Source organism: Tauraco erythrolophus, chromosome 18 (assembly GCF_009769465.1).
Source record: "Tauraco erythrolophus isolate bTauEry1 chromosome 18, bTauEry1.pri, whole genome shotgun sequence".
Lineage (NCBI taxonomy): Eukaryota > Metazoa > Chordata > Aves > Musophagiformes > Musophagidae > Tauraco > Tauraco erythrolophus.
The window spans coordinates 12,879,657-12,892,596 of record NC_141482.1 but is presented as its reverse complement, the minus strand read 5'-3'; the positions used below and the strand labels follow the sequence as shown (position 1 = coordinate 12,892,596).

General features: G+C 43.2%; 1 protein-coding gene across 1 annotated transcript in view; it reads right to left on the bottom strand.

Annotated features, from left to right (window-relative positions):
• Window positions 1-12,940, bottom strand: part of PHACTR3 (phosphatase and actin regulator 3) — a 112,009-nt gene that overhangs the window by 18,184 nt on the left and 80,885 nt on the right. The window contains exon 8 of the mRNA XM_086623164.1: window positions 12,390-12,543. Within this exon, the coding sequence (XP_086479290.1) occupies window positions 12,390-12,543 (154 nt within the window). The remainder of the gene's footprint in view (window positions 1-12,389; window positions 12,544-12,940) is intronic.

Genomic DNA, 12,940 nt, shown 5'->3' with positions numbered 1-12,940 from the left:
GTTCTATCCCATTATGTACGTATTACCATTGTATTATTTTAAATAATGACATCTGCTACTGATGAAGTGATACTAAAATCAACTCTGGCAACAACTGCTTGAGCAACAGTGGGGAGTCTGCAAGTCAATCACTAGTAGACCAGAAGCAAATCTTAGCCCAGTGGTGGGGACTGCCACTTTTCTGAGACTTTCCAAGGCTCCTAGTGAAACTGCTGCATACTCCTGGGTGCTCACCAGGTAATGATATATAAAAAAGAAAATTTAAAAAATAAATAAAAATATAAAAAAATAAGTTCGGTTTTCAATTCGCTCTGTATAAACAGTGCCTAATACAATGCTTGTGCTTGATCTCCTCCAGAGAGACTGAGGCTGGGTTGCCAAGCCACTCTTGAGCCCTATAAGAAATGAAGTGTCTGTAGGCTCCTGACTCAACTTCCTGGGCAGCCAGGAATGCGATTTCAGGCATCACAGTCAGAGCTAACAGAGACAGAAGGACAGAAAGACATGTCAGTTTGGACCATAGCACTAGCTACATTTCAGAGTCCATCAAACAGAGATACTGTATGCGGATGGAATTGTCCCAGAACGTTCTGAGTTCAGCTAGAATGCTCACTGCTGTACAGGTAGATTTAAGTTCCTGCAATACTGTCCACTCAACCTATAAACAGCTGCCCTTATCGACAGATGCCACTGCAATGTACAACTATGGGATTTGGGTCACTGGGAGAAACCACAGCTGGATTTGCTGAGAGCAGACAAAGAAATATTGGTATGCACAGCTGGCCAGCCTGCTGTATGTAAATTCTCCGCCACCCCCTCATTTAATGCAGAATGATTTGAGAATGGCCATTCTAGCCAGGGATACAAGCTGCTGGGAATTTCCCCGTGCAATGCGGGCTCTGAAGAACACGCTTCTCTGTTCTTTGTAACCCAGATTTGTATGTGAAGGACCCTTTCACAGTCTGCTAAGTGGCAGATGAACACCTGCGGGCGTATTTGCCATTGCAAGATGCTGCATAGAGCAACAGGGAGGATTCACCCCAGAGCTGGTGGTGTGGAGCTGTGTGAGCCTTGGAACCCAGCAGCTCCAAACCCGAACAGGAGCGGGCATCCTGTTGCACTTTGCAGACTGGTTGTAATATCAGGCTTTCTGCCAAGGGATAGCTTTCTTAATCACTGGAGTAAATCAAGGAAAATACAGTGCTCTCTTGGCTTTGTGTAATCCCTAAGGAAAAAAACTAAATGGTAGTGATTCCTAAAGTTGCAAATGCTTTTGGGATAGCCAGTCCCTGCTGGAACCATATGTATGACTGCACACCTGCTATCCGACTGCAGGGATCTCTCTGGGAACACTCTCCTTGGCAACGCAAGGACTTTCGAGCTCTCTCCTGTCACTCACCCACACAGCTTCTCCGAAAGGATGGGATATCCCTGCCTTCAGCTAGCATATCACCATCTGTTGCACTATTTTCCGTTTCTCGCGTGCGCTGTCGTTAGCCCAGCGTTTTTCAGCACAGAGCTCGCCCATCAGCTTGCCCTCGCGCTGTCTTTAACCGAGGCTGGCCAGGGCCACGCAGCCTTTGCCCACAGCGTGCTCCGAATCCTGCTTCTTTACTGCATTGCCATTTCTTTTATTTCAGTCTTTTGCTTTTTTCAAAATTTCTGTGGAGGTTATCTGTTGATATTCAATGCAAAGAGTGTTCCTGCTATCAACATGCAGAGTGAAATGAGAGATTCCATTGACAACTCAAAGATGTGGCCCAGGCACTCTGCAGTGCGAGTTCCCTGGTTGCAAGGACAGGAATAATCATCTATTTTGTAGTTATTTCACCAGCAGATCTTGGTGCTCTGCAAAGCCGATCTATACGGTTATCTCTGTTGTACAGAATAGGAAAACGTGGCAAAGTGTCTTGTCTGGAAAACCAGATTTGAAGACCCCCTAGGAGTTTATTCACTTCCCACTGCAAATAGTATTGTAGTGATTTTGTTTTTCTTTGGGTTTAAATTGGGCTGTGTGAGGACTGTGACTTGTCACTTGATGTCACAAAGCGTGACCCTGAGCACTACAGACAGGCCAACTTACGTGAAAATGCAGAGACGACTTGAATTTTAAAATGTCATCCTCCTATTCTGCCTGCTCTTCCTCAAAGCTTTTCAGGACCCTCCTTAGTTCCGTGTAGGATCCTGTGTTTAGTTATGGCGGCGTAAATCCAAACAGAGGTTGCTGGCAAATTTCAGTCAAGACAGAACGTTCTGAGCTTTTGAAATCTGGGTTCCTCAATTGAATAAAATGTAAGAATTTCATTATCTAACATTTCTTATTGACCTGAGCATTTAGTTTTGACATTACTGCTATGATTTGTTATGGTACGAGGTACACTGTCAAAGTAAAAGGCTGTGACAGAAGATCTTTGTGAAGTTTTGGTATTCTCGGGAAAGGATTCCATTTTACCGCATCCGTCTTCCCTTAGAGTTGCTTTCTGGCTGCCAGGACAGGGAAGCTGAGCAGAGCAATGCAAGGTGACAGTGACTTCATCAAAGCTAGAACAGGCCTTTTCTCCCTGCCAATTCACCCCAGAGCTGGTGGTGTGGAGCTGTGTGAGCCTTGGAACCCAGCAGCTCCAAACCCAAACAGGAGCGGGCATCCCGTTGCACTTTGCAGACTGGTTGTAATATCAGGATTTTTGCCAAGGGATAGCTTTCTTAATCACTGGAGTAAATCAAGGAAAATACAGTGCTCTCTTGGCTTTGTGTAATCCCTAAGGAAAAAAACAACTAAATGGTAGTGATTCCTAAAGTTGCAAATGCTTTTGAGATAGCCAGTCCCTGCTGGAACTGTATGTATGACTGCACACCTGCTATCCGACTGCAGGGATCTCTGCTGCTTTCTGGCCTTCTCTGGCATGGGTTTTTCATTGCAGCTGATGCACAGCGAGCCACAGGCAATGTTGCGTTTCAGTGCTGGGCCTCTATCTACCAGAAAGTCCCTGCTAACCCTGAGCTTCCTGCTCTGATCATCCCTGTAGACCAAAGCTTGGTCTTTCCACACACCTATCATTCTCTGTCACCTTTTTCTTAATGTCGTAAACAGGCTGCAAAGAGATTTCTTTAAACTTAATGACATGACGCCCATAATTACAACTTTCCTTACCACATTAGTACTGGTTCGTTTAACCTTTTCTCTAGGAGGAGGATTTTTCCTGTTTGGTGGTATTTGGAAGTACTGTAGCTGCTCCCTGTGATAATTACAATAATAAGGCTGCAGTGTAGCCTGGCCAGAACATGGCTTTTGCAGATGCTGTCAAATTAGCCTGATCTCTTTGCAATAGACCAGCTGCTATCCGTAGAGACTGTTGTGAGATGCTGGCTTTTTTTTTTTTAACATGATTCCTGAAAAACTAATGAAGTATTAATTCCTTCAGAATTTAATTTGCTTAATTCATATTATCATCTTAAGCAAATGACAATGGCCATTCATCTGTGAGCCATGTAGTCTTGATTTTTGAGGGCTTTTTTCCAGTAGTGAGGCAGTCATGGTTTTTTGTGGCGTTTGTTTCTTGGCCAGGTAGTATTTTGTTTACTTTTAACAGAACAAAATAACTGTCACATCTTTGTATAATAAACTAACTAAATAGAAGTAATCTGCTTCCAAAGGGATTTAAGACTCAGAATTCACCATCCTGCTGGTTGCTCAAGCAGGTGTGCTTCCTAGGTGCCTTGATATAGTCCTGTCCATCACCAGACTTTGAACAGAAGGAGGTCCTCAACCTTCAAAGGTGAAGTCTGTGTCTTTTTCATTTCACTGGATAAATACTTGAACATGGATTGATAAATCTGGGAGTCCTTTTTTGTCTTCTGGTGTGTTACATGTGACAGCTAAAGAAAAAGACAGAAAATGGGAGTGCTTTCTAGGAAAAAAAAAAGACTCTCCAGAGTCTGGAGAGATCAAGGTAGTGCGCTGACCACTTGGATGGTTTAATTATCCTGAAAAACAGATACTAAAGGAAACTTGCAGTGCTCTGTTTGACCCAGGAAGGTCCCAAGTTACACAAATAAACAGAAAAACCCTCAGGAGACCTGATTATACAGCTGCAGCTTGCCAGGTGGGCACAGGCGATAGAATCAAAAAGATTTAGCTAGAACTACATTTTAATAATTAATAGGACTGTACAATATTTATTGAGTAATGATTGATTAAAAACAATGATCTTCTGTTCTGACCTGTTTTCTCTCCTTCCCCTTTCCCTATTTTCTAAATATTTCTTCCCCCCCCACCCCCTTGCCTTCTCTAAGGTTATTTCAACAAGGTAGAAACTCTGCTAGGCTGACCCAGTTTTCCTGTATGAAAGCAGCAAGCCCAAGCCTCCGATTCTGGGGAGGAATTAAGATCTTGAATGAACCAGGCTACAGATGTTGTGCTCAGAGCCACAGGAGGAGGAAACTATAGTAACTCTAACAGTGTTTGGAGGGTGAGCAAGTGCAGGGTATTGATGGCTGTTTCCCTGGATCACATGTGGTGAGCCAGTTCTTGGAAGAGAGTCCAAAAACACGCTCGAGTTCTTCACACAAAGGTGCAAATGACTCATCTGACAACACTTCCCCGTAAATCAGTGCTGACACACTGCTGCGGTAGGAGCTGTATGCCCCCTAGGTATGGTGTGTGCCAATGTGACACTGCACAGTGCAAAACCTTTGTCTCTTCCCTTCCCCAAACTTAAAGCCACACTACAGATTTTGTGGGAGAAGTGAATTCCGTCTGCTTATGTATTCTGCAGGCAATTCACAGCAATAGTTGTGGTTAAACTCGTTTATATCCAGCCTGCATATAAATTTGGTTAGGTTTAAAAGGAGGGCAGGGAGGAGAATCAACACAGCACCAAAACTATCCTTCTCTCCCTGTTGCTATATGCTTTCAAGTGGCAAGTCTGAAATTAGGTACGTTAAAACTGAAAAGCATGCAGCCAACCCCCTTCTGGCTGAGATTTTGCTTATGCCAGTTCAGACTTTCACATACACACTTTTCATCCTGTTTTGCTTCTGTTTAACTAAGTGTTTGGCTTTAAGTGCATAAAACATTTTTTCTGAATTTCATTAACAGGTTTAAAACAAAAAAAACCCTAATCTTAAATAATCTCAGTAACACAGTGCCCATCCCCACAAAGGTGAGGGCTGCCACCACGAATGCCCGAATCCCGGCTCAACCCCTGTTTTACCAGTAGCTCACAACTGCTACAGCCCCTTCCTCTGGTCAGGTTTCTGTCATAAAACAGCACAAATGGCTGTGACAACCACAGCAGCTTACTTTAGTCCCTATCGATTAAGCTCTGCAAATTAAATTAAAGTAATTTCTCTCCGTAATTACTTGTGCTGCAGATCCAAACTAGCTGAAGGACCTGAATCATAATCCAGTGTAAGGTGAAGCATCACAGAGCGTTACTGGCTTTCTGCAGATTTCTGGTTTGGTTTATGTCTGCTTGTCACTTTACAGGGCTGGGGCCCAGATCTTCAGGCATGTGTCGGTGCCTAATTTCTGAGAGAGGATCTGAGCCTGAACACGTGCTGCTATTTGTAGGCAGTTTGGGAGGGCGAAACAAACACACTATTTTCTTTCCCAAAATGTTTTTTCCTTATTTAATTACACTTGCTTTAGCAGTTTTCCTGCAAGTTTATTTACATAACTGTGCTTCCTTGTGATACATTACAGCCTTCTGAACCCTGATGTGTTTTTTTTTCTTATTTCTACTTTCACATGTGCCACTTATGCTGGAAGACCTATTCAAGGAATTGACTCTATGTCCCAGAAAAAGCCCTGGATATTCCTCTCTCTGTTTACACCTGATGCTCTGCTTTTCCCTTCCCTACTGTGCATTGACCTGCTGCCCTTGCCTTCACTGTGATGTGGAAAACATGCCCGATTGTGAATTCTCGGTACCAGAGCCAGGGAAGTAGAATAGAGGAGTTCGTGTCTTCCCAGAAGACAATCTCTCATCAGCTGTGCCCCAGACATGTGAAACTTTTTCTTGTCTCTGTGCAGAAGTAACTGCCCTCTGCAATGACACTTCCCCATGTTCTCGCAAAGTAAATACCTGATGTTTGCAACGGGAGGTGCGTGCTGAATCTTTAGGGACACAAACCTGTGCTGAGAGCAGCTTTGAGTCATGTGCATCATGTTTAAATCAAAAACTGACACACAGGACTAAGTCCTCTCTGTTGCAGCCCTTTTTAAATGAATTAGTGTGTTCAAAAATTCTTGCCAGTGTGCTGAGGGCTGGTCTGAGACAGCAAATTGCTGTTTCTGGTTCAGCTGCAGACCATGGCTCTTGCCCAGAGCTGATAGGGTGCTCCATAATTAATTGTGCATGCACTGTGCTTCATTACTGAAGCAAGCAAGCTCCTCTGGTTAAAGAGCTTCTGTCCAGAGGGTCTGTTATGATCACACACTCAGGGTGGCTAGGTTTGTTACTTGCTGACCAGAGATTGACATTAGTGAAGTTCATTCTATTTTTTGCAAGTGTGATACCTACAAGGGAACAAAGTCTACTTTTCTCAAGAGCTCTTCAGTCCTTAAGAGAAAGGGACAGGGTAGTCACGGTATGGCATGTACAGATGTACTTGAGCCTCTTCTAATACATGTATTTGAGCAGCACTGCAGCTCCCTTGGACCTAAAAAGCTCTGTAAACAGGAAGCTAAACTGACTCATTGCTTGGAGACATTAACATAACTTGAGCTTTCTCCCTTTCCTCCTAATTTTTATCCTTTAAGACTGTCTCAGAGTAACGCAGCAGACACTAAACTCAGCCCCCTTGACTGCAGAGCAAGTGCTGTCTGCCACTGAGTCCATAATAGATTTCCAACTAAGGAAGGGCATAGGGGAATATTAATGCCTATGGGATCCAGACATCTAAATCCTGGAGACAGCTCCAAAAACTCTCAGCTTTCACATGCACCTCCCCCATTTTTCCAATCCTTCCTCCCCATCCCCCGCAATATTTTTCTTTTCTCTAGCCTGAAAAGCTGAGCCCATAATGGAAAAGGGACAAAATAAGAAAAAAAATCCCAAATCCTCACATAGCACCAGGTTTAAAAAGCACTTGGGCACTGTGCAACCTGTTAATAAAATACTGCAGCCACATGTAAATCTCCCACAGCAACCCCCCAGCTGGTTCCCGCTGCCAGCATCTCATCTTGCTGCCTAGCGCAGAGCCAGGAGAACGGGAGACTCCCTCGGCACACACACACGCCCCTGGAATTAAATTGCTATAGATAGCTCCCGTCTCATGCGAGGAGCTGAGGCTTTCACAGACACCCACGCTGTGCTCACTGGTGTTATTTTAGCACCAGTGACAAGGTTACCTGGATGATTCCTGTCAAATAAGAGTGAAATGCGTTGAATTGTACACAGCTCATTAGCAGCGATGGCTGATCTTTTCTTTGTGCCTGCCCCTGCCGTCTGTCTCCAGAACAAATCTGTGCCAAGTCTTCCCAGCCTTCTGAAATCAGGGCAGTTCCCCGACTCCTAGTTCAGCGAGCAGGAGTTTGCGCACAGTCTGAGTTTCATCAAAAAATCTCCATAATCTCCAGGTGAATTTAGGATAGTGTCCAAACTGGGTCAGTTCAGCACCTACTTCTTTTCTGCATTAGGGCTACTAGTAGTTTCTACCCCCACCCCTTTTTGGTCAAATTCAAATAAAGTATTCCCTAAAGTTCTGTGAATTCCACCCAGTTTGCCACTGAATCTCTTGGTCTGGCGGGCCGATATCTTTTTATTGAGCAAAGCTTCACTGAGAGGTTTCTGTGAGGATGTGGCACTGGACATGCCGTTCTTGGGAAATGAGCCACAGCTCTCGTTTCATCAATAGGTAAAATTTTCCTTCATGATGGCTCAGTGTTAAACAGTCACGCTGTATGACCTCAGGCTGCAAATCTGGACTGGTTTCTTGGTATTGTTCTGTCTCCAGCAGCACTGTGAACTTCATGCTCTGTTACATGAGGCTGAGGTACAAACCAGGGTCTAACCTAAGCGTGCATTTAGCTACGTCTGCAGTTTTTGGGCAAGTCAACTTGAAAATGTCTTTCCAAGAACCTCAGGACAGCACTAGAACAAGAGATTTCCAGATGTGGTAAAGTACTGAATAAAGATACCTCCTTTTTCGCTTTATGTTGCCCAGAAACCTTGCCCCAGCATGATCCACTTATCCATGCCAAGATTTTCAATGTGGTAAAGATCAATTTTAGGTGCTCGAGTTTTCGTTCCGCTCTGTGTCCACAAAACCATCGTTTTCCTGTCTGACTCTCTTGATTCTCACATTTCTGTATCTGAATTCCTGTCTCCGTATTCTTTTAAGTGCTGCTTAGTACATCGTGTCTACTTATGCAAATATCCAAGGAGGTGAAACAGAACATGAAGTGAAAATTACAATATAATCTTTTCTGAATTCATGTTTCCATTGAAACATTAAGTAATAATCTCTTTAACTGTGGTTATCCAAGGCATACTTGAGAAATACCAGCCACCCAGACAGTTCAAACATTAACTTTCTAAGCAGTGAGATATCAAATTTAATTAAACAGCCTTTTCCTGCGTCACTCTTCAGTCTAGCAACTATTTTACTCCTCCAAGTTTCAACGTAAACACCTTCTAGAAGAAAGTGAGACTGTAAGACAGAAAGCAGTTATTGCAAATAATCGTGCTTGCAAATGTCTCTTCTGCCTCTTGACACAAAGAGCTCTCAATTCACTGAATTTCATTGAGGGCTTATTATCTGCACTCCGAACACAAAATCAGAGCAAACAAGACTTGTTGGGGGCCTTGCTGCCTAATGCACAGCAGAACGTTGCAAATGCACGCCATGGCCTGGGGCACTGGGGATGCATGAATTAGTAAGAGAAAACATTACTGGAAAGGGGAATCTGGGGAAAATGGAATACTGCCATTTTGAGTGGAGGAGGAGGGAGAAGCACGTATTTCTATGGCAACAAGTGGTAGACTAAATTGGCTGGGAGCACGAAATATGGGAAATACAATTTTCAAAAGCAGCAATGCACATAAATGAATACTTGAATTTGTACTCGCCCTGCTGTCAGTCAATAACAAATCTGAAGTCAGTGGACTTGCACTGCTGTAAAAGTAGAATCTGGCCCAAAAGATAAAACAGAATTCCTCAATTTCTCTTTTGAGATGGAATGAGTGGGAAAGTGAAGAAAAATAGGGATTTTAGCTTTGACTGCATAACCACTCAGCATGATATCAGAGAGTTTTCGCAGTGGATTTACAACTGCTGTTGAAATGTATTACAACCTGAACCGTTCAAAAAATACAGCGGTTTTGAGAAAATGTTTTTCTTTCGTCTCCCCATTTTTGAAGTTATGCAGACGCTATCATTTGGTATATTTTGCACATTATATACATCAGCACAGCTTTCCCTCCAGAGTACAGAGCTAGGCTGTGTCATCTGTGAGAGTGAGGCAAAGTGTTAGAGAGCTCTAGACTTTCAAATCCCTATAAACATGCTGAAAAATATTGATCTTTAAAACAACTGCCTGTTTAGTTGCCGTTCTTATGCAGACAGCCGTCGAGTAACTACTTGCTAATCTGCCTGAAGTACGTTATTCTTGCGTACTAAAGCACGAGTCTATAACCTGATGGTACCTGTGGATCCATAACTGAGCCAGCAAGTCCCATCGCTGTTATCAAAGTGTTACTAGTGCAGCAGCAACGTGCTCTTACTATGCAAAATCATATAGAGAACAGGCATTTCTATTTGATCTCATTTCCCAGTCGGTGCTTCGTATCTGAATGCTTAGCAGTACCTTCCTTAGCTGAAAACTTCCAAGTTGTCACAAAGAGACTACGCTGCACAAGTACCAGTAAAATGAAAGGATTTAAAGACCTCAAAATTTCATGCAAGATTTTCACTCTGCCCAGTGTGGTTACATTTCCACACTACTGCCAGGTTGTGCTCTGAGTGAGGACTCTGGAGTGGTCTGGGTTTTGGGTGGTGAGACCTAGTCGGAAACTCGAGAAAGATATCTCTAGGGCTTTGGCTCTTTGGCCTTTACCAGTGCCCATTTTCACTTTCTTTCTTTTATGGACACATACTTGCTTTTCCTGCGGCGAATGTTTTCCTGCATGCATCTACCACCTGAGCTTGTTTGCACAGTCATGTTCTACGCTCACGGATGAGTTAAGAGCTGAGCTCTGCCAGTGCACATATGTGCTGGAAGTTGTGTGGGAGATTGCTTCCAATCTGTTTTGCCATGCCTGACTATTCCAGCAATCTCTGCACCGTCTGTTCCCCGAGATGTGCTGAATCTTCCATGTTCCAGGAGGAAGGAGCTAAATGAAAGCCTGTCTTCCAGCACTTGGAAGAAAGATGGCTTTGAGCCATATTCTAGACATTACCAATGACACTAATAGCCTGCACCACAAATTGCTCCATAAGACTATGGCAGACTGTATGGAGGCTTCTTTCTCTGCATTTAACTATAGACAGTGCATTACCTAGTTTTTAGTAATGACCAGCCCTTTTCTTCAGCAGTAGAGCAGTTTCCTTTTAAACTCCTTGTGCTAACACTTGACTTCAGGTATGCCTTCTTTAGGCTCATTATTGAGCAAGCTAAACAGTAAATGAAAAGAAAGGGATAAAGCCTGTAGTTATACCACCTGAAGCTGCAATTCCATTAGACCTTCGACACTGAGAGAATTCAGGCTGTATTGAAAATCATGTCACCTAGGCATTTCAGCAACATGAGGTGTGGCTGGATATAAGATAATCTCGGTGAATATTCTGTGATGGTCTAACTTGGTTTCAGGGACAGAGTGGGGTGGAAACAATTTTTTGTGTATTTTAGAGCCATAAAATTAGGCTCCTGACCTGTGAAGACATTTCACGAGCAATTGAGTAGCCAAAATACTGGAATTAACAGTATCGGCGTGCAGCTTGAAATATTTCCCTGAAATGAATACACAAGGCTTGCAAGGTCAAGACGATCAAGGCCATGATCAAGGTCCATGACACTTTCCTTCCTAAGATGATGGGTATTAATGTGGCATATCTATGACTTGCTCTGCCTGCAACTCTTGAAAGTTGATGTAAATGGTAATGTGGTGTTTTCTATGCGTATGGGATGTACAAGTTTTTTGCAACAGGGACTGTTACCTGCTCTGTCTTGTGCAATCACTGGTGCAATGCACTGTTCTCCTTTGGGTGTAAAGCAGTACCTTCTACAAAGTATAAACAGCAGTCACTGAGACTGGAGGAAGGTGATTATTCCATCTCCAACTTTGCAGGGGTATAATGAAGTGCATCCAAAATTTCATTTATATTCATTCAGCAGCTTGTTTCTTAGCTGAGAACAAGTGTGGTGATGGTGTTTTCCTCCCTAAACTCCGGTCCATTAGGACTTGTGATATGATCCATATGCGTGCTTCTCATTCCCTGTCCCCTGAGGTAAAAGTTTAATCAAATGCACACACATGAATGAGCTAGCCTAAAAATCAATAAATGTTTCTTTCAGGAGAGGCTTGAGATGTTTAATATTTAATAAGCCTTGAAAATGAACTTCTGTTCATGTTTCTCAATCTGATTCCAAGCATTCTGGCAGCGAGCAGTGTTCACTGTCCCAATGTGGGCAGGCGCAGCACAGATTATTTAACAATCCACTTTGTCTCATCTAAAATATTCATGTTTGCAGATATCCAAATGTAGCTTGTAAAAAAACACACACAAAAACCTAATGGTGCAGTCTGAGCCTCACTGTTACCTTCAATCTTTGCTTTAGGCTACATGCCACAGTAATGCTGGGTCTCTCATGGCTCTACCCTGTTGCCCTGGTTACTGATCAAAACCAGAGCATCCCTGCCATCCCTGCAGCTGGGCTTAGACAAACACCTTATCCATGTGAGGGCAACGCTGCTGAAGTTGCTTCTCCCTTAAAGCAGAAATACAGCCACCAATGCATACAGCAGCTTTCCCTTGTTCCAGTGAATAAATATGCAGCTCTAACAATTGCCTTTATCCTCAAATTCAACTAGTGCTGACAAAGCAGAATCAGGTTAATGAATAATTATATTACTATTTTTGTTAAAGAACTAGCCTTCCTGGAGGACCTCAAAACCTCCATTACATCAGTGGAGCTGCAGGTAGAATTTTGACTCCCAGATGGACTTCTGTCTTGTTTTCTACTGAAATCAAGGGAATCCTGACTGAAGAGGGAGTTCAGCATTTTTTCATGTGGCTGATTAACAGCTGAAAATGTGCTATGTTAGTTTGCGTATGATTCACTGCAGGAAATGGACTTGGGGGTGGGCGACAGTGTCTTGTCTGACAGTACTCAGAGGACACTCCATTGTAAAGTGAGGTTCCTCCCAGTTCTTACGTAGACTTACTTTGAGAGTTTCATTTCAATTTGCTGCCGAATTTCCTGTCTTTCCTCATCTGTCCTCCTTGGGAAAATATTCCTGTCTTCCAGCTCCTGCTTACTTGGTCTGTTTCGTAGTTTTACTGCCAGCAGTTCTTTCTTGCATTTTCTTGGCAAAGTACCTGGGACATGCATTGAAAAGAAAGTTATTAGAAAGACAGCTCCTGGAGATGAAACATGAACATGTGAAGAGCAGGAAACCTACAGAGCAACAGCGATCTGTATGTTAGTGTGCAACGAGCAGTTGAATGCATAAAAATAAGTAAGTAGTACTACAGTTGTGCAGGGCTCAGGACCAAAACTGATTACAAATGCAGAGGGATCATATTCCTCTGTTATCTTTGTTACCCATTGTAAGAAAGCAGTACTCTCGGGTGAAAATTATTTGGAGCTGAGACATGATTCACATCAGTAGTTTAGAAGTGAAAGGCTATACATCTTGCCTCAGTCCTCTAAGCATCCCTATGACCCAGAGCAATACCTATTTCCTGAACCATTTCGTGGTTCCTTTGCAGAGGG